Source organism: Nycticebus coucang, chromosome 1, assembly GCF_027406575.1.
Source record: "Nycticebus coucang isolate mNycCou1 chromosome 1, mNycCou1.pri, whole genome shotgun sequence".
Classification (NCBI taxonomy): domain Eukaryota; kingdom Metazoa; phylum Chordata; class Mammalia; order Primates; family Lorisidae; genus Nycticebus; species Nycticebus coucang.
The window spans coordinates 12,982,691-13,009,706 of record NC_069780.1 but is presented as its reverse complement, the minus strand read 5'-3'; the positions used below and the strand labels follow the sequence as shown (position 1 = coordinate 13,009,706).

The 27,016-nt window shown below is 39.9% G+C and overlaps 1 protein-coding gene and 1 pseudogene across 4 annotated transcripts in view; both read left to right on the top strand.

Annotated features, from left to right (window-relative positions):
• The window catches only part of HPSE (heparanase), a 39,549-nt gene extending 17,423 nt beyond the window's left edge, over positions 1-22,126 (top strand). Inside the window, exons 8-12 of one of the 3 annotated variants that reach the window (XM_053597850.1) lie at positions 392-498; positions 1,859-1,973; positions 10,310-10,431; positions 11,588-11,734; positions 21,941-22,126. In XM_053597850.1, the coding sequence (XP_053453825.1) occupies positions 392-498; positions 1,859-1,973; positions 10,310-10,431; positions 11,588-11,734; positions 21,941-22,100 (651 nt within the window). In that variant the 3' untranslated portion in view covers positions 22,101-22,126. Of the gene's footprint in view, positions 1-391; positions 499-1,858; positions 1,974-3,546; positions 3,621-10,309; positions 10,432-11,587; positions 11,735-21,940 lie in introns of those variants that run through there. The other 2 variants (XM_053597916.1, XM_053597984.1) reach the window with 2 other exon arrangements.
• LOC128590852 (twinfilin-1-like) lies at positions 4,144-5,284 on the top strand (annotated as a pseudogene). Its single transcript, XR_008381358.1, has one exon. The product of XR_008381358.1 is annotated as a twinfilin-1-like (transcript).
• Positions 22,127-27,016: the final 4,890 nt, after the last annotated feature.

Here is a 27,016-nt window from a genome sequence, read left to right as displayed (position 1 = left end):
TTTTAATGCAAAACCAGAATCCGTCTTTCATAGTCTAGTTCTAAGTTCCGTAGTTATATATATTTACATGTTTTTATAATTTTAGAGAACAAGCACTGTGACTTATTCACCATTGGTCCCCCCTTAGCAGTTGTTCTCACCCATGTACGTTGATCAGAAATTAAAAATACTTCTATAACCTTTCAGTAGAATTAATTAACCACAGACCATAACAATGGGTTTGTTTCCATTCCTTCCACATCAAGAGTATTCCGGTAAAAGAAAATTGCCTGAGACCTAAATGATTGTGAAAGTATTTTGTAACTTTATAGGATGCGTGGATCTAGGAAATCTTCATCACCACAGCTGGTCAGCTGGTTTGTGGTTACCATGGAGACTTTCCTTTCCACAGGTTGTTGAGGAGACCAGACCCAGCAAGAAGGTCTGGTTAGGAGAGACAAGCTCTGCGTACGGGGGCGGAGCACCCTTGCTCTCCAACACCTTTGCAGCTGGCTTTATGTGAGTGAAGCAGCACTGACCCCAGGGATCTGCTCTTCCCCCCCTTCTATTCAGATGAGGTAGCTCCTCAGCCAAAAAGCAGATGAAAGATGGTTTTGGTGGTCGAGTCCCAGCCCCAAGAGTCATGTTAAATTCTTCAAGAAAATAATTCGCTAAAGCTTTTTGGGCATCTTGGACAGGTATCCCAAATTCATTCTTGTAAGAATGAATTGTTTTAGAAATATTGTTTTTGGCCGGGCACAGTGGCTCAATCCTGTAATCCTAGCACTATTGGAGGCCGAGGAGGGAGGATCACTTGAGCTCAGGAGTTCATGGCACCAGGCTGAGCAAGAGTGAGACGCTGTCTCTAGTGAAAGTAGAAACATTAGCCAGGCTTTGTGGTAGGTGCCAGTAGTCCCAGCTACTCAGGCGGCGGAGGCAGGAGGATTGCTTGAGCCCAAGGAGTTTGAGGTTGCTGTGAGTTAGGCTGACACTACAGCACTCTAGCCTGGGTAACAGGTGTCAAAAAGAAAAAAAGAAGTATTATTCTTTCATTATGGCCTATAAATATAGGTGTCTTTCCTTTAAAGAAGTACATTGCAAAAAAACATGCCCATCTACTGCTTTGGCTCAGAGAAGGACACTTAGTATATGTAACTATATTCATAGTTTCCCAAGAAGTTTAGAGCCTGAAGTGTGGGGTCACACCGAGGGGCCATCAGTGAGTTTAAAGATTTACTAAGTCACCTCATTCTCCAGGGGCACGAACTTGATTGCTTGGAACTCTGGGTTTACTTGGTCTCACCCTGAGGGGGTTTCTTCTCTTCCTTCTCCCATCCTCATTCTTATCACCCCAGAATAAAGCAAAAATCTTTTATGCTCCTGGGGGCATGAGGAGATGTTTGTTTTGCAGTTAACTAAAGCTTTGCGTTGGGGGGGCAGAGGAGAATGGGGGAGAGGTATTCAGGATAGTTCTAGGATGATTCTGCCTGTTTCACATCTACAGCTGCTGACCACAACCTTCCCTTCAGCCCTCACTGCAGAGGTTGTTGGGGGTGGGGGGCAGAAGGCGACAGGGGGAGGAATTGTCCATAGGGGAGGGGATGTGTCTGCTCTGCGTTGTGGAAGTCCTCTCACCCTGCCAGGGACTCCTCTGGCCAACAGTCTCCTGCGATTGGTGATCATGCTGACGGGCGGGAAAAGAGGGCGAGGGATTCTGCTGCTACTGGCTGTCGCCATGACTTAGTCAGAATTAATGCTGCTCTTCTGGCTTCCTGTTAATTCTTCCCACATAGAGGAATAAAGCAGGATAAGTGTGTAATTACCACTCAGTGATTTTTGTTTCCAAACCTGAAGAAAGCTCGGGCTCTCTGTGTCACAGGTGGCTGGATAAACTGGGCCTGTCGGCCCGGATGGGCGTAGAAGTGGTAATGAGGCAAGTGTTCTTTGGAGCCGGAAGCTACCACTTAGTGGATGAAAACCTCCAACCTTTACCTGTGAGTGACCATTGTTTTCCTATTTCTAGAGTAACGTGTACTCAGGAGCCCTGGCATAAACCTCCTAGAACAGTGGGTCCTCTCAGTAAATAGCTAGATCACATGAGGATGAGTTGGAAGGAAACAGATGATCCATTCTAACATTTCTTTGTCTCAAGAGAAGTAATCAAGAGGCCAGAGTAACTTTTTAAATATGGGCCATTTGGGGTGTATTTTTTTAAAGGAATAATTTAAAATTTTATGACTCATTTTACAAGATAACAAACTTGGATTAAAAATGTTTTGCAAAGTAAATCAAAGTTAAAATTGCTTATGGTATCCAAAGCTTCTAAACTCTTTTTATGACATGAAGTCATAATTTTTTAACTTTAACATTAGCCAGTACTGTGCATTTGTTAAGTCTCAGCCTTAGAATTGACTATTCTGTTAATAATCTTCAAAGTCTCATTTTCACTCTACCTCCAAGTGGATCTGGTGCTAAATCAGGAAATCTTTCTATCCAAAAAGCCACCTGGAAGATATATATGTCTAAAAACTGAGATAATAAAAGATGTAGCCTGGAGAAGTATGACCTTGATTTTTGTAATCTAAAATGGCATTTTTGAGTATCTATTTTCTAAAAATAATTCCTAAAGAGATTATTTAAATATTGTAGGAAAGCTAAGACATTTTCCAAAGAGCATATGCCAAAATACAAGCTAGGCTTTTGTGATTTGTGGACGTCTTTGACAGGTGTCTCAAATTAATTCTTGTAAGAATGAATTGTTTTACAATAATTAAGAAAATGCCATGAAGGCTATGTTAACCAGTTCAGTGAAAATATTTCAGACTGTATATGGAACCAGCACATTGTACCTCATGAATGCATAATTGTACACAGCTATGATTTAATAAAAATAAAAAAAAAAGAAAGAAAGAAAGAAAAAAAAAGAATGAATTGTTTTAGAAATATTGTTCTTCCCCGGGCACAGTGGCTTAATCCTGTAATCCTAGCACTATTGGAGGCCGAGGAGGGAGGATCCCTTGAGCTCAGGAGCTCATGGGACCAGCCTGAACAAAAGAAATTCCAACAAAATACCTTTTTATCTGTAGTAGTCTAAGCTTGTGGAGTATACTACTCATGTTTATTTTAGAAAATTCTTAGAAAATCTCATGCAGATGTTGAATGAGGAAAAAAAAAAGAAAATTCTCAAAAAAGTTAACTTGTTCTATAACTGGGGTCACTTGGGCCCACAGAGAACATAAGCCCTGCTCTTGATTGACTTGAAATCAACAGAAAATATTTCAGGGATCAATGCTTTGTGAGCAAACATCAATAAAATTACAAACTAAAATTGTGAGGACATTTTAAAAGGATTTATAAAAGAAATTAAACTTAATAAAATAATGACATTTGACATAAACATGTTTTATATATATGTATGTATGTGTATGTATATATAAACACTCACGCATATGGGAGATTATTTTAGCTCCCAATCAATAAAGAAATGCAGTGTTGAAAGGATTTGTAATGAAATATGGGTCACAACTTACATTTGTGTGTTTTGAAATGTGCCTTCAAATTTAAAAGGAATCAAGAGCTGGGAATATGCCTTGGCTTTGGATATAAAATGAGAAAAGTACCAAGAAATATCAGCAATGGAGAGATAGGGAAATGATTCAATACAAATGATTTAATCTTTTTTTTTTTTTTTTAAGACAGTCCCACGTTGTCACCCTCAGTGGGGTGCTATTGCATCATAGCTTACAGCAACCTCAAACTCTAGGGCTCAAGTGGTCCTCTTGTCTCAGCCTCCTGAGTAGCTGGGACTACGGGGCCCATCACAATGCCTGGCTATTTTTAGAGATGGAGTCTCGCTCTTGCTCAGGCTGGTCTCAAACCTATGAGCTCAGGCAATCCATCCACCTTTGCTTCCCAGAGTGCTAGGATTACAGGCATGAGCCACCACACCCAGCCGATTTAATCTTAAAAAAAAAAAGGTGAGCTTTCAAAAAATGAAATGTATCTTTCCCCAAGCATATTATGTCATCTATGAGTTAAACCATTAGACAAATGTTCGAAATCTACCCCTGGCCTTTTCTTAAATGGACAAGGAAGATAAATTATTTCGTAAAATTCACTTTGAGTACAATGTATAAAAATTAGCTAGCTATCAGCAGCACTCAGCGCCGGAGCCGAGAGCCCGCCGCCGCCATGTCCCACCAGACCAGCATCCAAGCAAGTGAAGAAGTTAAAGATATCTTTGCCAGAGCCAGAAATGGAAAGTACAGACTCTGAAAATATCTATGGAAAATGAGCAACTTGTGATTGGATTGCGGAGTCAGCCTTCAGGTTCCTGGGATAAGGATTATGATTCCTTCATTTCACCTCTGTTGGAAGACAAACAGCCATGTTATATATTATTCAGGTTAGATTCTCAGAATGCCCAGGGTTATGAATGGATAGTCATTTTGTGGTCTCCAGATCATTCTCATATTCGTCAAAAAATGTATGCAGCCACAAGAGCAACTCTGAAAAAGGAGTTTGGAGGGGGCCACAATAAAGATGAATTATTTGGATCAGTAAAGGAAGATGTATCATTACATGGATATAAAAAATATTTGCTGTCACAGTCTTCCCCTGCCCCATTGACTGCAGCTGAAGAAGAATTACGACAGATTAAAATTAATGAGGTACAAACTGACGTAAGTGTGGACACTAAGCATCAGACACTCCAAGGGTAGCATTTCCTATTTCTCGAGACGCTTTTCAGGCTTTGGAAAAATTGAATAACAGACAGCTCAACTATGTGCAATTGGAAATAGATATAAAAAATGAAGTTATAATTTTGGTCAACACAACAAACACAGAACTAAAAGATTTGCCAAAGAGGATTCCCAAGGATTCAGCACGTTACCATTTTTTTCTGTATAAACATTCCCATGAAGGAGACTATTTAGACTCCACATGCAGTTCAGAGAACGGATGTTGTATTCTAGCTGCAAGAGCCCTCTTCTAGAAATCGTAGAAAGGCAACTACAAATGGATGTAATCAGAAAGATTGCGATAGACAACGGGGATGAATTGACTGCAGACTTCCTTTATGAAGAAGTGCATCCCAAGCAACATGCGCAAAAGCAAAGTTTTGCAAAACCAAAAGGTCCTGCAGGAAAAAGAGGAATTCAGAGACTAATTAGGGGTCCAGCTGAAACTGAAGCCACTACTGATTAAAATCTATACATTAAACATTGCAATACTAGTTTTTTTAAAGTTCAGCTTTTAGTACAGGAGAACTGAAATCATTCCATGTTGATAAATAGTAGGGAAAAAATTGTACTTTTTTAAAAATAGCACTTTTCACCTCTGTGTGTTTTTAAAATTAATGTCATATAAAGACTCATGATTTCTATTTTTGAGTTAAAGCTAGAAAAGGATTCAACATATTGTTTAATTTTGTCACACTGTTTTCATAGAATGTTGATTCCATTTTATACAGTTTGACTAGTTCCAGGAAGTTTAATGGTCGCCAAGTAGGATTTACTTTTTATTACATTTTAGTGAAATATCTGAGTTCTTTTTTAAGAGAGACAGAAAGACCTTAAAATATTCACACTACTTAATATCTTAAGAACCAGATTAGATTATTTTCTAAGTGAAAATTCAGTGTGCCTAGGAAAAGGTGGGAAGTTGTTTACTTCCAAGGAGCTTTGCTAACTCTGTCAGATTGTAGGATCACATCTGCAGCTTTTAGAAACAGTGCTTTATTGCAGCAGTCTTTTCTATTTGACCTTTTTGATTTTTTTAGTGGCATTGAAATTTCAGAAGATCAGCTTTCTCTGAAACTTGAAGGATACCAGATATTTTCCTGTCCTGCAGGATTTCTGATGACATTGAAAGAGTTTGAACAGCCTTAGTAAATTCTCTCTAGTGCTTTAAAAATTTTGCATTTCCAAAGTAAGTCATTTCATTGTAATACGATGGGGCCAAATGTTTATGCTCAGATTAAAATTTAATATAATTCAAAAGGAAACAAAACTAAGATAAATTATTGAAATAGTTCTAAACATCAAGATTGACATTTCTCTCCCCAAACATGTATTTATAGGCAAATTGTGTTCTTTATCACTTCTGAGCAAATATTCACATTTAAGATGTTTTTAAGGTCCTAGTATTTATCAGCCTAAAACAAGTAAACACCTTGAGAATCTTTTTTCAATTAATATCTTCCAAATATATTTACTGTTTTTTAAAGCTTTGCATTTTCAATTACAACCTAGAGAGATTTTGAGCCTCATATTTCTTTAACACTTGAAATGGAGCTAGAACACTTCATATTTAATCTGTTAAACCTGCTGCAAGAGCCATAACTTTGAGGCATTTTCTAAATGAACTGTGGGGATCCAGGACTTGTTATTTCTTGATCTAAACCCTGTGCTGCATAAAACAAATATCAGAAGTGCACATTTCATGGTATAAAGCACTCATTTCTAAACCTTATTGTCTAAGGTAATATATGCACCTTTCAGAAATTCAGTGTGTGTTCAAGTAAGTAAATCTGTTAGAATAACTATGGGTTGACAGATTTTTAAAAATAGAATTTAGAGTATTTGTGTGGAGTTTTGTTTACAGACAATCAGACTATAATATTTAATCATGCAAAGTCATCAACAATAATGTTGCATTGTTTACTAAAGATACACTTTAAGTTCTTCCATGGGTGCACACATAGATACACACACACACAAATTACTGCATTATGAATCCTGGGGCTATGTGGCAGACCATAGCTGAAGCTGTTGTTTCAGTCAGGAAGAATGTTACCTGTCACGAAGATACAAAATAATCCAGTAGTGAATGTTTTTCTCTACCATCCATGTGCAATTATGCCCCAAATTCCACAACACTACATGGACATTGCAGAATATAGATGTGATTATATAGTCTAATTATTAATAAACCAATGATTGCTGAAAATCAGTGATGCATTTGTTATAGAGTATAACTCATCGTTTACAGTATGTTTTAGGTGGCATTATAAGTAGATGGTGAATAACCTATTCCCAATAAATTTATATAGTATCAAAGAAAATGACATGCTTTCTGTGGACATTTTATAAGTGCGTTTTACAACACAAATAAAATTTTTTCTCTTTGAAAAAAAAAATTAGCTAGCTATCCTGTTACTCTAAAAATAATACCAGTTATTTATCATGTTACCCAAATCCTCCCCAGGCCCAAACATAAACCTTTGGCTTAAGAACGCGTTGTATATACACTAAATATGCTTCTTCCTAAGGTTCTCAGGCAGCTGGGAAAACTTGCAAGAGTAAATGGCACCCTTGATCCCTATAGGATCTAAGAGAATTGGCCTTAACCCCACTGTACATGTCTGATTTCTAACTGGATTTGCATGGCAGTCCTGTGAAGTGGCAAGGCAGGCATTTGGATCCATTTTTCAGATGAGGAGTTCAAATTGAAAAGAGGTTGTATGATTCGCTGGAAGCCACACTGCAGTCCTGTATTGCTCTAAAGAATCCCTCCCAAATCCTGCCTCTGAGGCCAGCATGCTTTCCAGCCTCAGTTACCATTTACTGAACTATGCTAAAGTTATGTCTCCTTCGAAAACATTTAATTGATTCCAGTCTTGTCTCCCGTGAAAAATTTGAATTTAAGCAGAGAAACAAACGCTGTTTGTCCTGTTGAATCTACTTTCCCTCTACTTAAAAAGGAGGGTTGGGGTATATACCAAGTTAGATTTTAAGAAAACTTTTGTGGCTGGGAGAGGTGACTCACACCTGTAACCCTAGCACTCAGGAAGGCCAAGGCAGGAGGATTGCTTGAGCTCAAGAATTTCCCAGCCTGAACAAGAGCAACAGGGAGAGTGAGAGTGAGACCCCATCTCTATTAAAAATAGAAAAACTGGCTCAGGGCCTGTGGCTCAAGCAGCTAAGGCGCCAGCCACATACACCTGAGCTGGCAGGTTCGAATCCAGCCTGGGCCCACCAAACAAAAATGATGGCTGCAACCAAAAAAAATAGCTGGGCATTGTGGCGGGCGCCTGTAGTCCCAGCTACTTGGGAGGTGGAGGCAGGAGAATCGCTTGAGCCCAGGAGTTGGAGGTTGCTGTGAGCTGTGATGCTACAGCACTCTACCCAGGGTGACAGCTTGAGGCTCTGTCTCAAAAAAAAAAAAAAGAAAAATAGAAAAACTAGCCAGGCATGGTGGCAGGTGCCTATAGTCCCAACTCCTTGGGAAGCTCAGGCAGGAGGATCGCTTGAGCCCAGGAGTTTGAGGTTGCTGTGCGTTATGCTGACGGCACTCTAGGCTGGGGCAACACAGTGAGACTCCGTCTCTAAAAACACAAACAAACACACATGCAAAAATTTTGTTATAGAAAACTTCAATCATGTACAAAGTACAAAGAAACCACTGGCGCGTAGGAGACGAGAATACGCTGCCCCAAACTATCCCACTTTGGCATAAGGATATTTTGAACTGAAAGCAATTGAGAAGAAGCAGATACAAGGACAGCTCTCTGTCCTTCCCCCATTTGCCTAAAAAGCAGGACATAAAGTTACAGAGTGTCGCTCCTCCCCTCACTACCTGGCAGAACTGAGGTTAGTGGCTGAAGACAACTTTAAACCCTTCACAGTCTGGAGATGGCAGCCGGAGAATCTACACCACCAACTCATTTATTATGCTTCCCACAATCTAACACCCTTATAGACTCGAAATCCTTTTCCCTTCTCTTGACACTTGTCTAAAAATATACTGTTCTTTGTTAAAGATGTTGAATATAAATGATAGTTCTAAGCCACCCCTTTGAGAATTACTCATTTCCTGGTTATCTCTCATGTATATATGAAATATACATGTTAATAAACTTCTCTTTGTTTTACTCTTGTTTTTTGTTATAGAGATCCGTCCCAGCTAAGAACTTAGAGTAGAGGGAAGATTAATTTTTTCCCCTCTGTACACCTCAATCTTGTTTAATTAATAATTCTACCCACTCCTCACCTCCTACTTACGGGATTACTTTAAAGCAAATGTCAGATATATTATTTTATCTATAAATATTTTAGTATGTATTGCCTTTGTAAAAACATTACCACAATTTATTATCATATTTTAACAGTAATTCCTCAGGATCATCAAATTATTTAGTGTTTTATGTTTTCTTTATTTTCTAAAATATTGTTGATATGGCAGTCCCTGTAGCTCAGTGGGTAGGGCACCGGCCACATACACCCAGGCTGGTGGGTTCAAACCTGGCCTGGGCCAGCTAAAACAACAATGACAACTGTAACAACAACAACAAAAAATAGCCAGGCGTTGTGGCGGGCACCTGTAGTCCTAGCTACGTGGGACGCTGAGGCAAGAGAATCGCTTAAACCCAAGAGTTTGAGGTTGTTGTGAGCTATGATGCCATGGCATTCTACCCAGGGTGACAGCTTGAGACTCTGTCTTAAAAATAAATAAATAAATAAAATAAAATAAAATATTGTTCATTATTGGTTTATTCAAACCAGAATCCAAATGTGGCCCATATATTGCATTTCCTTGATATGTCTCTTAATCTTTTCTTATTTAAGTTCCTCCCCACATTCTTCTGTCTCTTGTAATTTACTAAGGAAATCAGGTAATTTGTTCTATAGTACTTTCCACATCTGGATTTTGATCAATTTTTCCCATAACATCATTTAGCATGTTCCCCTGTCACCTGTATTTCCTGTAAACTGGTAGTCATATACCTAGAAGCTTGAGCTTATTCGAGTTTTTAGATTTTTGGTTTTTTGCAAGAATTCTGCACAAATTATGTTGTGTGCATCCATTAAGGAAAACATAATATCTGATCGTCTCTTTCTGACCTTGATAGCTAGTAACGATCATTACTAATCCATTACTTTATTAGGATTTTAAATGAAATTGTCTTTCAAACAGAAAAGTTTTATTTCAAATACTACTTAGCTTCATTTATCTGGGGGTATATGTCTAAAAGTTTGGCTTTAAGCTTTGCTTTGAATTCTTGGATAAAAAATAGCCAAGAATATTTAGACTCTCTTGTCTAATCAATGGACAGCATTCTTGAAATGTATCTCATAGTGGCTGTGGCCCTCTGAATTATGGACATAGGGTCTTTCAGTGAGAAAAAGCATCAAAAAAAACATTGCCCTCAGATTTATGGTGGTCACACGCACCCCACCCCCCAAAAAGGACAAATCATATTTAAATACCCCCAGGATAACAATCACACTCTTTCTAGGATAACTACTTGCTTACCACTGATTTTGTTAATAAACAAAATAAGTAATGATCCATTTTTGTTCCTCCTCTCCCCAACCATCACAACTAGGATTATTGGCTATCTCTTCTGTTCAAGAAATTGGTGGGCACCAATGTGTTAATGGCAAGTGTGAAAGGTCCAGTTGGAAGTAAGCTTCGAGTATACCTTCACTGCACAAACATCAACAAAAGGTAAGCATGAACCATGGCCTTTACCAATCAGCAAGTTTTAATTGGTAAAGCATGTAGCTTCCTACTCAAGCACTCTCTTGCAAAGTATCTACATGTATACAGTGGGTCTAAGATGGGTCTGTGTTCTTTTTTGTTCTGTTCTGTTTTTGTGTTCATAGTTATATGTATGTATGATGTCAAATCTAACTAAAAAAAATGTTGCTTAAATAAAAGTATATGCAGTCCAGAAAAGATTTATATGATGATTCCGATTGCCAGAATCTATAATGGAAATATTCCCTGAATTTTAATAAATAGTATACTTTTTAATAAATAGTATAAATATAAGAAAATGTTACTATTTTTATATGAACAATTAATTCATTGAAGGACTATGGATGAATATAAATGTGAATCAATGTAATAGACTTATCTCCTTGCATCATAGCTGACAAATTTAATAAGGAAGAAGAATTGAAAGAAGAAGGAAAATAACACCAACAATAATATCCTCAAAAGTTGCAGCCACAATTTCTGGAGTTGAAATGCCATAGAGATTTTTGTAGCCTCATACTCTTCCTTTAGATAGCAAAGAATGTTTCTAAACCTCAGGGTTTTTCTCTTCTTTTTAGTATTAATCTCTCTTTCCCGATATGATGATACTAAAATACTAATTATAGCTCAAATAACCCCCTTACCATTGCCCATTTCTGGAGACTGAGAGCTCTATGGATAAAGAACACACCTGTAGGAATTAGTGGGGAGATGGCTTGAATGGATAAATTCTAAAAAGTGTCAATAGATTTAATTTTCTTATTTGTTTTGGTCTTTTTATAAGGCTAGGAAAAGCCCCTGTTAATATAGTTTATAATTTGAAATTCACATGAACCCACAAAATTTGTATTTTATCATTTAACTTTCTACCAACTCACCCAGCCAAGCAGCAGAGATCTCAGGTGTTCTAGTCCAGAAAACAGTGGTGTGAAGCGCAATGTTTTTTATCATGTTTAACATGTTTTATCATGTCTGATACTATCATAAAAGCAAAGGCACTAAGAGGTCCCATCATCATTATGGATGCTAATACTTAGTATCCATGATCACATTTCTCATTGAGTTTTTAGTTGCTTAAATTAGATAATATTTTTATTTATTGAGTTAACCTATTTGCTTTTAGCCCAAGGTATAAAGAAGGAGATTTAACTCTGTATGCCATAAACCTCCATAATGTCACCAAGTACCTGCAATTGCCCTATCATTTATTTAACAAAGAAGTGGACAAATACCTTGTGAAACCTTCAGGACCTGATGGATTACTTTCCAAGTGAGTAATTTTTCTTAGTCATTTCAAACTTTCAATAAATTCTTGGTATTTATCAGAATAGAGAGTTTTGATAAGGAAAAAAGTGAACTATTTCAAGTTCTTATAATTCTTAATCTGCAGGAAGTTTATATATGAAAACTTATTTGTACAAGTGTAACTCTGAGAGTCCAAAGCAGAGGAATATTAACGCAAACTAGCAGCTGTCTTAAAGAACAGTTTGTGGTTCAGAGTAACTTGATATATTCAGATCCACTGGATGCATTTACATTACTTACTGCAGAAAGACTTGATAACACAGTCACTAAAGCAAAACATACCTGTATATAATTACTATTAGGGCATGATGATTGGTATAAAATATAATGCCACATGAGATGGGTGTGATTCTCATATAGCAATTTTTTATTGGTTAGAGTAAGAAAAGAAAATGGCCAAAATGTACTTCTAGGTGGATTATTTGAAGTGAGTCCATATATCAATATATATATGGGCATATATATATACATCTATATATATGTAATATGTATATCTATATATATGTATATGTGTGTGTATATATATACACATATATATGTATGTATTTTTTTTTTTGAGACAGAGTATTGTTCTGTTGCCCTAGGCTAGAAATCAGTAGCATCACCATAGTTCACAGCAACCTCAAACTCTCGGGCTCAAGTGATCCTCTTGCCACAGCCTCCTGAGTAGCTGATACTGTAGGCACCCACCACAATGCCCAGCTTGTTTTTCTGTCTTTAGTAGAGCTGGGGTCTTGCTCTTGCTCAGGCTGGTCTCAAACTCCTGACCTCAAGCAATCCACCCATTCTGGCCTCCTAGAGTGCTAGGATTACAGGCATGAATCACCATACCCAGCTTGCATTTTGGTTTTAAAAACCAATCATTAAATATGTCTTATAAAAGCCCATAATCAACAGAGTACCAAAAACTGAGAGTTAGGCATATATACATTTCAAGGTTTCTCCTATCTATCTCTATCTATTCTCATATCAGAACATAAAAAATTAAGAGTTTACAAAATTCTCACCCTCGCCTCCCATCTTTGCAAATGCTACATGATATTTTCAGTGACCATTAACATCAGAACTTGAGAAGGTACAGGAAGCATGCTTTCTTCAAATTCTTGTCCCCACACACAAGTGTTATTAACATGGGACACTGTTCTTCTATCCCCTGCCCAACTGCTTTATTTTACTGCAACTGTAATCATATAACTTGTTTCTAATGGAAAAAAAAAGTTTGGGAGATCAAAAGTTTTCCCAAGTGCCTTTCCATACACAGTCTTTGTAGACATTTTTAATAGGCTGAATGTTTTATAAAATACTAGCATGATTTATTTAACCATTTTCCTGCTATTTAAATCTCTTCCCTTCCCAAACCCCCCTTGTAGGTAGTGTGTCTTTGGGTAACAGATACTTTTCTTTATTTAGGATTCTGAGCCTTTTTGAAATGGATTTTTTTTTTTAGCATATCTGTTTGTTGCTGGGAAATTTTTTTTTCTGAAGTCATTGAATAATAGTTGTAGAGTTGGAAGTGTCTTAAGAGATCATTTTAGTCAAACCACCCACCGAAAGCCCTTCGGCTCTATTCAGTTATCCCTGTCTTGTAATACACAGCCTCTCAAGGTGATTGTTCTCTCTGGCAAGGACAAAGCAAGCCACTTGTTGCCTTTCCTTGCTACTCTTCGTTCTAGTCTCTAGAGGAGAAGTTGGAAACTATACCTCATTCATATAGACAAGTGGGTTTGAAAGAGTCCCCACACTTTTTGTGATGGAGGAGGTTGGCATGCATTTTGAACTCATTTTTATTTTTAATTAATTGTCAATAAGCTGAGTGTGGTGGCTCAAACCTATAATCCTACCAATTTGGGAGGCCAAAGTGGGAGGATGGCTTGAGCTTAGGAGTTCAAGACAAGCCTGGACAACCTAGTGGGATCCCATCTCTATAAAATATTTAAAAAATAAGCCAGGTGTGGTGGCATCTGCCTGTTGTCTCAGCTACTCAGGAGGCTGAAGCAGGAGGATTGCTTGAGTCCAGGAGTTCAAGATTGCCGTGAGCTGTGACTGTGCCACTGCACTCCAATCTGGGTGATAGAGTGAAACCCTGTCTCTAAGAAAAAGAAATCATTATAATTGTCAACATGTAACAATTGATGACTACTATCTCATGTGTCCTCACTTACATGTGGACGGTTATCAGAGGCTGGGAAGGGTAGCAGGGAAGGGTCCATAAAGTGGGTATGGTCAACAGGTGGACAAATAGATAGCTGGATACAATCAACAACATTTGATAGCACAACAAAGTGTCTATAATCAATAATAAGTTAGGCGGCTCGGCACCTGTAGCTCAGCGGCTAGGGCGCCAGCCACATATAAGGGAGTTGGTGGGTTCAAACCCAGCCCGGGACTGCCAAACAACAATGACAACTACAACAACAACAACAAAAATAGCCGGGCATTGTGGCAAGCGCCTGTAGTCCCAGTTACTTGGGAGGCTGAGGCAAGAGAATCACTTAAACCCAAGAGTTTGAGGTTGCTGTGAGCTGTGACGCCACAGCACTCTACCCAGGGCGACATAGTCAGACTCTTTCTCAAATAATAATAATAATAATAAGTTATGGTATACCTTCAAATAACTTAAACAGTAGAATTGAAATGTTCCTAACACAAAGAAATGATAAATCTCTGAGGTAGTGGATACACTAATTACCTTGATTTGATTAAATCATATTGTATACCTATGTTAATACATCACATGTACCCTATAAAGATATACAACTATTGGCCTGGCACAGTGGCTCATGCCTGTAATCCTAGCACTCTGGGAGGCCAAGGTGAGCAGATTTCTTGAGCTCAGGAGTTCAAGACCAGCCTGAGCAAGAGTAAAACCCCGTCTCTACTAAAAATAGAAAAACTGAGACAGGAGAATCACTTGAGCCCAGGAGTTTGAGGTTGCTGTGAGCTATGATGATACTATGACACTCTAGCCAGGGTGACAGAGTGAGACTGTATCTCAATATATATATACATATAACTATTATGCATGCATAATAATTAATAAGGAAAAAAGAAAATAAATATATATATTTTGTTTGTTTGTTTTCTTTTTTCTTTTTTTTTTTTTTGAGACAGAGTCTCACTTTGTTGCCCTTGGTAGAGTGCCACGGTGTCACAGTTCACAGAAACCTCAAACACTTGGGCTTAAGCAATTCTCTTGCCTCAGCCTCCCAAGTAGCTGAGGCACCGGCCATAATGCCCAGCTATTTTTAGAGATTTGGATCTCACTCTGGCTCAGGCTGGTCCCGAATTCGTGAGCTCAGGCGATCTACCTGCCTTGGCCTCCCAGAATGCTAGAATTGCAGGTGTGAGCCACTGCGCAAGACCAGTATATATATTTTAAAAGATAACTAGTAAAATAACTGGATTTCTAGCATTTCTTTAAAAATGGATGCTCTAGCAATTTTGGACTAGTGTTTCTACCTAACTGGAATTGAATTGGGGTTATTTACTTTAGGCAGGTGATTCAGTTTTTAGTTCACAGTCTCTACTTCACCCTGTTATCTTAGGCCTGTCCGACTGTACTTGCATATATAACTTCCTTGGCCCTTGTGGAATTTGAGTTTTGCACCGCTAGTCTGGAGAATGGTGAATACCTTATTTTCTCCAGGATAACTCTCAAAATTTTTAAGGAAAATTGGATTGTCTTCTGTTCAGGCTAATTGTTCCTAGTTTCTCCAGTGACCTTTTTTTTTTTTTGCTGTAGTCAACAGACCCTATTGCTTTCTGATCACACATTTCATGTTTTATAATTAGAAAATTGAAATTACAGATAACGAGCCAGGTGCAGTGTCTCATGCTTGTAATCTCAGAACTCTGGGAGGCTGAGACAGGAGGATGGCTTGAGTTTAGGAGTTCAAAACCAGCCTGAACAGGAATGAGACCCCATTTCTACTCAACAAAGTGGAAAAATTAGCCAGGCATTAGGGTGGCTAGTCCCAGCTGCTTGGGCGCCTGAGGCAGGAGAATTGCTTGAACCCAGGAGGTTGCTGTGAACTAGGCTGACACCACAGCACTCTAAGTTGGGGCAACAGAGTGAGACTCTGTCTCAAAAAAAAAAAAAAAAAGAGAGAGAGAGAGAAAGGAAGAAATTATGGTTAATGTTTTATTCTCCAAAATTCTTTTAATGAGTGCCTATTACCTATATTCTTCTCTCTTTAAAATTTGGCAAAAACGTTCTCAGTATGTTTATGAATGAAAGGTCTGAACGCTCACTCACCTTAATGACTTCAGAATGTTAAACAATGGCCACCTTTACAAATGATTTCTCACATTAGCAACTCGTTTAGTGTCTATGGAGGGTCCTGCATAGTAAGTATTTAATAAATATTTAACTTTCTTTTTGCGGTTTTTGACCAGGGCTGGGCTTGAACCCACCACCTCCGGCATATGAGGCTGGTGCCCTACTCCTTTGAGCCACAGGCACTGCCCTAAAAATTTAACATTTTTAATATAAAAGCAGTATTTTAGATTTATCTCAGATAAATTTTGCTTAGCATCCCTAATTCTGCCAAATCTGTTGCTTGCTAATTCCTTCCAGTTTTATTTCCTCTGAAAGTTGACAAATAGGTCTTCTATTTCTTTCTCATCTTGTTATTGACTTCAAAGTATAAAACAAGGCCGGGCACGATGGATCACGCCTATAATCCTAACACTTCAGGAGGCCAAGATGGGTTGATTGCCTGAGCTCAGGAACTCAAGACCAGCCTGAGCAAAGAGTGAGACCCCGTCTCGACTAAAAAAAGAAAAACTAGCTAGTTATGGCACACACCTTTAGTCCCAACCAGTCAGGAGGCTGAGGCAAGAGGATTGCTTGAGCCCAGAAGTTTGAGTTTGCTGCAAGCTATGACACCACGGTACTCTACCCAGTGGTCACCCAGGGTGACACAGTGAGACAATAAAAAAACAACAAAATGTAAAACAAGATGCTACCCTCAGATAAAACCCCACCCTCATTGTCCAGCCTGATCTGAAAATTGTCAGCATACTTTAGGCTTACACTCGGAATATGTATGGCACCTGTATTTAGATTAGACAGCTGATTAGACATATAGCCTGGTGGTATAGTGTCTTGCCCATGTTCTTCATCTTACCCAGACATTATCAATCACAGTGATCAGATTTACCTTGAAACTCTGTAGCAAATACCCTCCCCAAAAGCACATCCGAGACTAGTGTGTGCATGTTCCTGCAAGGTCCTTAATGTGACACAGATAGTCTCTTAACCATTGTCATTTGGACATATATATATGTCCAAAAATATATATATATATTTTTTTTTGTATATTTTTTTTATTGCCCTTGGTAGAGTGCTGTGCCATCACAGCTCACAGCAACCTCTAGCTCCTGGGCTTAGGCGATTCTCTTGCCTCAGCCTCCCCAGTAGCTGGGACCACAGGCGCCCACCACAATGCCCAGCTATTTTTTGTTGCAGTTTGGCTGGGGCCGGGTTTGAACCCACCACCCTCGGTATATGGGGTCGGCGCCCTACCTGCTGAGTCACAGGTGCCACCTTGACATATTTTTAAGACCTATTTTTGTTTGTGGTTTCCTAATGGTGGTCATGGTATTTCCTCCCTCACACCCTCTAAAAATTGATGTGATATGGATGTTAAAACAAAAAGCAATGTGTGTAGACTGAGTACAACTGCACACAGGCTTCATAGCCTCTGGCATAGTCATGGTGTGTTACTGATACGTCTTAAGCCTCAGAACCCAAAGGTTCTTACCAAGGTTGAGTGGAAACCAGTTTTACTGCTTAATGAGAACAGAGTTTAAGAGATCTTTTTTTTAATTATTTTTTTCTTTTCTTTTCCTTTTGCTCCCTCCCTCCTTCCCTTCCTTCTTTTCTTCTTTATTATTATTTTTGTTTGTTTAGACCTACTTTCACTCTGTTGCCCAGGCTGGTGTGCTGTGGCATCACCCTAGCTCACAGCCACTTCAAACTCCTGCCTTAGCCTCCCAAGTAGCTGGGACTATAGGTGGCCACCACAATGTCTGGATAATTTCTCTATTTTTTTGAGTAGAGATGGGGTCCCAGCAGGGCCAGATTCTGTTCACCCCTGCTGTGACTGGTCTTGAACTCCTGAGCTCAAGCCATCTTCCTGTCTCAGCCTCTCAGAGTGCTAGGATTATAGGTGTGAGGCACTCCACCTGGCCAAGAGATCTTTAATAATGAAAAATAATATAATAATGTTACATGGAATCAACAAAATGTCTAATATTAGAGGACTAAGTAAATAAACTAGCATACACACATCATGAAATCCTGTGCAGCCATTAAAATGAAGTAGTAGGCTTGGCGCCCATAGCTCAGTGAGTAGGCGCTGGCCACATACACTGAAGCCAGCGGGTTTGAGCCCAGCCCAGGCCTGCTAAACAATAATGACAACTACAACCAAAAAATAGCCGGGCATTGTGGCAGGCGCCTGTAGTCCCAGCTACTCAGGAGGCTGAGGCAAGAGAATTGTTTAAGCCCAAGAGTTTGTGTGACCTGTGATGCCGCGGCACTCTACCGAGGGTGACATAATGAGACTTTGTCTTAAAAAAAAATAAAAATAAAATAAAATAAGGTGGTAGATGAAGGTTTAATGGTGTGAGCAAATGTTAGGATGCGCTAGGGAGAATCAAATTTTAAGTAAATACGTACAGTATACCTATTCTTATGTAAGCACAAACATATGTGCACAGTCACATGTCACTTAACACTGGGGACACATTCTGAGAGGTGCGCTGTCAGGAGAGTTCGTGGCGGTGTGAACATCATGGGTGCATGCACACAAGGCTAGGTGGCACAGCCCGCCACACACCTGGCTGTGTGAAGCAGCAGAGTGCCACTCCTGCGCTGCTGACCTGACCAGCCAATCACTGTGCTGCATGCCATGGGCGACTGTAGCACCAGGGTAAGTATTCTGTATGTACACGTAGTCACACACAGAACAGGAATGTTATAGCATTGTAACTGCTGGAGCTGAGAGTTCACCTCTGAGCACTTCTGTGGACCTGGTTCGGTTCACCCAGCAGAGCTAGCAAGTTCAGTTGAGTCAAGGGACGGTGAGAAACTGGAGGAGTGGACAGTGAGGCAGAGGAGACTCCAGTGTAGCACCAAAAAGTAGTACAGATTTTTTTCTTTTTCTTTTTCTTTTCTTTTCTTTTTTTTGAGACAGAATCTCACTTTGTTGCCCTCAGTAGAGTGCTGAGCTGTCACAGCTCACAGCAACCCCAAACTCTTGGACTTAAAGCGATTCTCTTACCTCAGCCTCTCGAGTAGCTGGGACTACAGGTGCCCACCACAACACTGGCTATTTTTAGAGGCAGTGTCTGGCTCTAGCTCAGGCTTGTCTGAATCGTGTGAGCTCAGGCGATCTGCCCACCTCAGCCTCACAAAGTGCTGGGATTACAGGCGTGAGCCACCTTGCCTGGCCCATTGTCTCTGTTTTATGGGGGCATCATTCATGTGCTAGAGGACATGGGTCACAGGCTAGAACTTATATTTTGCAGGAACAATACCTACTTGGTTAACTAGGTCACACCCACCCAAAATTTCTCTTTTAGCTTCGGGTCCTTTCCAACTTTCTTATCTGGAAGGGCATTATCCTCTCCCACCTCCCCCGGTTAGCCCCTTTAACATCCTTTCATCCCCAGTCAGTAACAATGGCTACAAAGTCACTGGGAAATTGAAGTTTTCAGCTCCATTATAATCTTATGGGACCACTGTCTTACCGGCCGGCGGTGGTTGACGGAAACATTGCCATGCGGCTTGACTGTGTATACAGGTGTTCCACGGTGAGTGGGTCCATGCAAACCAACATCTAAGGAAGCTGAGAGACTGCAGAAAGAGTTCTATTTCTAGTCAAGTTCTATTTCTCACAGAAGAAAACATTTAATAGGGGCTTCCAAATCAAAGCTCACGGCTTGAGTAGTGGCAAGCCCAGAAGAGATGGTGGGTCATGTTACTGCTCTCATCTCCACTCAGGGCTTATACTCCACAGGGAAGGAATATGTAGGACCATTGAAATCCACCCTTCAGGGAAAGGCAAGAATGCTATGTGAATCTGCCTAATGGCAGGATTTATCATCAAGGTTATTTGGACATAAGGACAGGATTTTTTTTTTTTTTTTTCAAAGACAGAATCTCACTCGGTAGCTGAGGTGTCACAGCTCACAGCAACCTCCAGCTCTTGGGCTTAGGTGATTCTCTTGCCTCAGCCTCCCAAGTAGCTGGGATACAAGCACCCGCCACAGCGCCCGGCTATTTTTTTGTTGGCAGTTTGGCCAGTGCCAGGTTCAAACCCACCACCCTCAGTATATGGGGCCAGTGCCCTACTCACTGAGCCACAGGTGCCATCCATAAGGGCAGGACTTACAGTAACTGTAGACAGAGTAGAAATCTTACAGGCATTCCCAGAACAGGGGTTAACCTGGAGGCAACGTGGTGGATTAGCATCCAAAATGGAGTTGCCTTAGCCTCCACATATAGAAATGAGATGAAGGAATAAATATACATCAGATTTAGATAGTTACATTAATTTTATTATATTTATCTGAATAATGATGATAGATACATCATTACAAAGCTTACCGTATGCAAGGCACTGGTATATGTGTCCTACATACATTAATGACATAAATGCTATAAATATAACTCTGATAGTAACTAATCTTGTGAGTTTTTAATAATTAAAAATTACTCTTTCCATAATATAAAAAACATTTGAGAGCTGAGGTGGGTGGATTACCTGAGCTCATAGGTTCGAGACCAGCCTGAGCAAGAGCAAGACCCCATCTCTAAAAAATAGCCAGGCACTGTGGCAGGCGCCTATAGTCCCAGCTACTTGGGAGGCTGAGGCAAGAGAATCACTTAAGCTCAAGACTTTGAAGTTGTTGTGAGCTGTGACGCCACAACACTCTACTGAGAGTGACAAACTGAGACTCTGTCTCAAAAAAAAAAAAAAATTTTTTTTTTTGAGAAAAAAAATTAAAGATAGAATCATTGCTTGGAATGATGGAAGTAACTAACAGTAGAACAAAAGCAGACCAACGCTTTTCTTCATAAGCTTTTGTCCACATTGGATTTGTTGCTATGAGCATGCATCGACTTGATTTAAATAACAAGTATGTACAAGAAATAATACTTGTACTTAAGTATTTTTTCTTTTTTTTTTTTAATTTGAATTCCAACAGTGAAATACACAGGAAACATAATTTTTTATGTGGTTTAGCCAAAGTTGTTTTTGTTTTGTCACAGCCATATACATTCTACCAAAATATCTTAACAACAGTAAGAACATGAATGTATGCCTCCCGGAAGAAGAGGGGAATTAGACAGTTAATAGGCATAGTTGTAAGTGGGAAATTTCATTGAGTGCTATTATTATGTTAAATTCATGAAAATGCCATTCCATTCTCTCTCTCTCTATGTGTGTGTGTATATAAAAATGGTTTCAATTATTGGCCATCAAATAAAACAGCCACAACTCCGGAAGTTATGTCACTTTATTATATAGGGTGTCCATAAAGTTCATGTGCAATTTACTATGTTAAATTATTTCAACATGAACTTTATGGACACCCTGTACTTCCATCATATTGCCTAGCATAGATTGTATGTGTTCCATTTTCTGTAAAGGGAAGATAGAAAATGTTTCAGGATTTGGGACAATCTGGTATCTGTCACAACTACCCTACCACTGTAGCTTAAAAGTTACGTAGGGTGGCGCCTGTGGCTCAGTGAGTGGGGCGCCGGCCCCATATACCAAGGGTGGAGGGTTCAAACCCAGCCCTGGCTGAACTGCAACCAAAAAATAGCCAGGTGTTGTGGTGGGCGCCTATAGTCCCAGCTGCTCAGGAGGCTGAGGCAGGAGAATTGCGAAAAGCCCAAGAGCTGGAGGTTGCTGGGAGTCCTGTGACATCATGGCACTCTACCAAGAGTGGTAAAGTGAGACTCTGTCTCTACCAAAAAAAAAAAAGTTACGTAGGTCAAATACCTAATGGAAACAATGTTGAAATGCGAGTTATATAATATAGGCTGCCACAGAAATAATTGTTTTGGTCTAAAAAAAGATCTTAAGACTTTCACAGGAGGTGAAAGGAGCATGCGCAACTTGGCTAACTCTGCCTGTCTTTCTCTTGGCAGATCTGTCCAACTCAATGGTCAAACTCTGAAGATGGTGGATGATCAAACCCTGCCAGCTTTGACAGAAAAACCTCTCCGCCCAGGAAGTTCACTGGGTTTGCCAGCTTTCTCATATGGATTCTTTGTGATAAGAAATGCCAAAGCTGCTGCTTGCATCTGAAAAACAAAGGCATATACTAACTCTGAGATTAAATTTTTCAAATGTATTTATTGGTAAGAGTAAAGCAACTCAAACTCTAGAAAGAAGGCAAGCGGATACATTACAAATCAACCAGTAGGAACTTCAGAAACATTGGGACAATTCCAGTGCTAGATTTAGCACAGTATTATGATCTCTTTAAGTAGAACACTGTTAATAATAATAGCTAATATTAACTGGTTTCAAACACTATTCTTAGCACTCTGCATGTACTATTTTTATCTAAGTTCATTAAAAATGTATATGAATGCTAACATGGCCAGAGGCAAATAAGTGAAGGATGTAATAATAGTTTTAAGATAGAGCTTAGTTGTTTTTATTTTAAAAAATAGTTATAAAAAATCGTCAGATTCTTTCCTTCATGGGCCATTTCTATGCGCTCCCATGGGAAAAAGTTTACTGCTACAACCTTGAAAACTGCTTGTGAAAGTTGCAAATAGAAGAAAAACTACCTCTTGGCACTTTAACAGAGACCTAGATTCAGCTGCTGCTTTTTTTCCTCTGTTCTGTTGGCCTTTGTCAGAAATAATATGTGACAGAAGAGATGGTTAGGAGGCGCCCTACCAGCTCAGTGGGTAGAGTACCAGCCACGTACGCAGAGGCTGGTGAGTTCGAGTACAGTCCAGGTCAGCCAAAACAACAACGACAGCTGCAACCAAAAAATATATAGAGAGAGAGCTGGAGGTTGTGTTGGGCACCTGTAATCCTAGCTACTTGGGAGGCTAAGGCAAGAGAATTGCTTGAGCCCAAGAGTTTGAGGTTGCTGTGATCTTTGATGCCACGGCACTCTAGCCAGGGTGACAGCTTGAGACTCTGTCTCAAAAAAAAAAAAAAAAGAAGAAGAAGAAGAGATGGTTAGATGTGATAATACAAAAAAATGGTTCAGAGGGGAAAGATTATGTAAACTTCAAATGAAATTTAAAAATGACTGTAGGCTTGGCACCTGTAGCTCAAGCGGCTAAGGTGCCAGCCACATACACCAGAGCTGGTGGGTTTGAATCCAGCCAAGATGTGCCAAACAACAGTGACAACTACAACCAAAAAATAGCTGGGTATTGTGGTGGGCGCCTGTAGTCCCAGCTACTTGGGAGGCTGAGGCAAGAGAATCACTTAATCCCAGGAGTTGGAGGTTGCTGTGAGCTGTGATGCCACAACCCTCTATCCGGGGCAACAGCTTGAGGCTCTGTCTCAAAAAAAAAAAAAAAAAGACTGTAAATGAAATTGATTTACTAAAAGGAAAAAGTTTAGAAAATATATAGTGTTGTGGTGGGCACCTATAGTCCCAGCTCCTTGGGAAATTGAGGAGAATCACTTAAGATGAATCACTTTAGCCCAAGAATTTGAGGTTGCTGTGAGGTGTGATGCCACAGCACTCTATCAAGGGCAACATAGTGAGACTCTGTCTCATAAAAGGAAAGAAAACATCTATTACATTATAACCATCTGTTAATATTTACCTTTTCTCTACCTTTAGTTCTTATTTCAATTGGGAAGCTTTTGGCGGCAAGTAACGTAAAAACCCTAATTCAGATAGCTTAAGTGATAAGGAAATTTATAATCCCACATAAGAAGTATAAGCAGCTCAGTATATCACCAAGGATCCAAGTTCTTCCCCTTTCTGCTCTGTCATCTTTAGTGCTGGCTTCATTCACAGACTGTGGTAGCATGCTGGCTACAGCTGTTCCATGGACCCATTCAGACCTGGTAGCAGCCAGATGAAGTAAATGAGTAATTTTTGTCTCCTTCACAGACTTGAAGAACTCTTTTTCAAAGGTCGTCTTAGCAAACCTCTCACAATGTCTCTTCAAGCCTTTTTTTTTTTTTTTTTTTGAGACAGAGTCTCACTTCGTTGCCTTCAGTAGAGTGCTGTGGCGTCACAGCTCACAGCAACCTCAAACTCCTGGGCTCAAGCAATCCTCTTGCTGCAGCCTCCCAAGTAGCTGGGACTACAGGTGACCACCACAACACCTGGTTATTTTTTAGAGATGAAGTGTCACTCTTGCTCAGCCTGTTCTGAAATCAGTGAGCTCAGGCAATCCACCTGCCTCAGCCTCCCAAGTGCTAAGATTACAGGCATGAACCACCAAGCCTGGCATCTCTGCAAGTCTTATTGGTCAGGAGAGGGTCATGTGGCCATTTCCCCAATCACTGCCAACAACACTGAGATTCCGCTAATTGTCTCTGAGTAATAGTCCTTTGGAGTGGAAAGTGTGTTGGTGGGTCTACAACACTGAACATTACAGTTCTGTGCTTTTTGCATATGACAGAATGTATAATTTCCCCCTAGACTTTAATCCACTTAAAGATTAATATTCTTTATATATATGCCTACTATAAATATTGTCTCAAATTTAAGTATATTTAAGGCCGGTGTGGTGGCTCATGCCTATAATCCTAGCAGAATGGGAGGCCACAGCAGGTGGATTGCCTTAGCTCAGGAGTTTGAGACCAGCCTGAGCCAGAGCAAGACCTCCTCTCTAAAAATAACTGGGCATTGTGGTGGGCGCCTGTAGTCCCAGCTACTTGGGAGGAGGAGGCAAGAGAATTGCTTAAGCCCAAGAGTTTGATGTTGCTGTGAGCTATGATGCCATAGCACTCTACTGAGATTGACAAAGTGAGACTCTGTCTCAAAAAAAAGACAAAAGTTGAGGTTGCTGTGAGCTATGACGCCATGGTACTCTACTGAGGGCAACAAAGCGAGAGTCTGTCTCAAAATACAAATTAATTAATTGATTGATTAATGTAAGTACATTTATAAGGAGCCTAAAGTTAAAATTTTGGATGCTTCAATACCCTTAAACTTTATATGTGGTTTTTATATTTTCACATACGAAATAAAGTAATTTTTATAACCTTAATATTGCATTTTTTAAAAATAAAATAAAGCTTACAACTCCTCTATTTGGAAACCTTGTTTTCTTACTGCTTTGTTTATCCCTCTTACTTTTATTTGTCCTTTCAGGCTCCCCAGCACCAAAAGAATTTGACCTTAAGGAAAAGAGACCATTGGGCACAAACACTGTTTCTTATCTTACCCCAAAGATTCAATCAAGATTGAAGTCATCCTGTTTTCTTTTCCTTGTCCCCTTTGCCACTTGAGGCCTAATTTCTTACTTATGTTATTATAACCATCTCCTAATTATTCATCCTGACTTTCCTTAAGAGTTCTTAAATGGCTCCCCATTTCTTATAGGGACAGAAGGTCCCAACCTAAACCTGCACCTATTTCTTCAAGCCCACCTCTTTTCACTCCCTCCATGAATTCTCCTCTCCAACCACACACGAGTTGAGAAGTCCGAACATACATGCTCTTTTACCTTTTCTTCCTATGTTTGTGCAGTTCCTTTGAATCCTCTCACGGCGGCAAACTTTCATGTTCATTAAAACCCAGCTCACACATAAGTTTCAATAATTCCTCTGTCCTGCACAGGGCTTTCATCATATTTCTTTGCTCCCATAGCCCTTTGTAGATTTACAGTGGCACTTACGATGCATTTTAATCATGTCCATAAATCTGTTTCACTTGACTTTAAGCTTATAAGAAGCAGGCATGATACCTCAATCATCTTTGTATTCCCTGTAATTAGCATCTTCTCTGGCACACAGTAACCCCTCATAGAAAGCTCTTCTATGCTATTTCCTTAATAAAGTTATGGAGCCAAAGATGAAAGATTATTCTGAGGCGCAAGATGAAAGGAAAACGGAGGCCTGGTTTGTGCAATTAAAATGGCTTTATTCCACCTGGCTGCAGGTGGGGTAAGATTTCCAACCAGACCAGGATGAAATCCACACGTGGGTAATGGTGAACAGGGGTTTTAAAGGTCAGGAAGGTGGGGGTCAAGGCATTCCCTTTCCTGGGTTGGACATCTGTTGTAAAGGTGAAGGGTTGGCCACTTACCTTTCCCAGGTGGGACATCCAGTGGGAGAGGGTAGGGGGGTGATTCTTTTAGGCGGGTCCTCCCTATTTGGGCAGGGTTTGAATGTGTCACTTAATGGCATAAAAGAGCATTCACGTTTGAAACCTGGCTGAGGTAAAATCCAAATGAGTGACTTGCCCAGGGTTACTCAGTTGGGGTTAAGGAGGATACTACAGGTAGAGCGCCTGGCACAGTACCTGGCCCTCAGCAGTACACAGGACTGCCTATGTTAAGAGGGCTGGCAAGACCCTGTAGCTGCGGGCTCTTAGCATTACACACGCTGGCGGACTCTTGATTATACAGATTCCTTAGAATGAATGTCAAATCTAAAGTTTTCACTTGTGTAGTGACTGTCCCTTACCCTTGGATGCAGTTTTAATTGATATTATTATTATTATTATTATTATTATTATTATTTTGAGACACAGTCTCACTTTGTCGCTCTTGGTATAGTACCCTGGCGTTGTAACTCACAGCAACCTCAAACGTTTGGGCTCAAGCAATCCTCTTGCCTCAGCCTCCAAAGTAGCTGGGACTGGGCACCCACCACAAGCCCCCGCTACTTCTTTTTTTTTCTTTTTTTTTTTTTTGCAGTTTTTGGCCGGAGCTGGGTTTGAACCCGCCACCTCTGGCGCCCTACTCCTTTGAGCCAGAGGCATCGCCCGCCCCCGGTATTTTTAGAGAGGGGTCTTGCTATTGCCCTGGCTGGTCTACGACTTTGGAGCTCAATGTGATCCTCCCACCTCGGCCTCTCAGAGTGCTGGGATTACATGCATGAGCCATCTTGCCCAGCCTTAATTTACATTCTTGGATTTGGCTGGTTGGTGCCCTTGAATAAGAAAATACCTGGATGCAAATTATTATTTGGGGGTTCAGTAGGTTTGTCAAGGCTTTCTTTTTTCAGGTACAACTGTTCCATAGGAATAAACTATCCATCTATTACGAAACCAACGACACTGT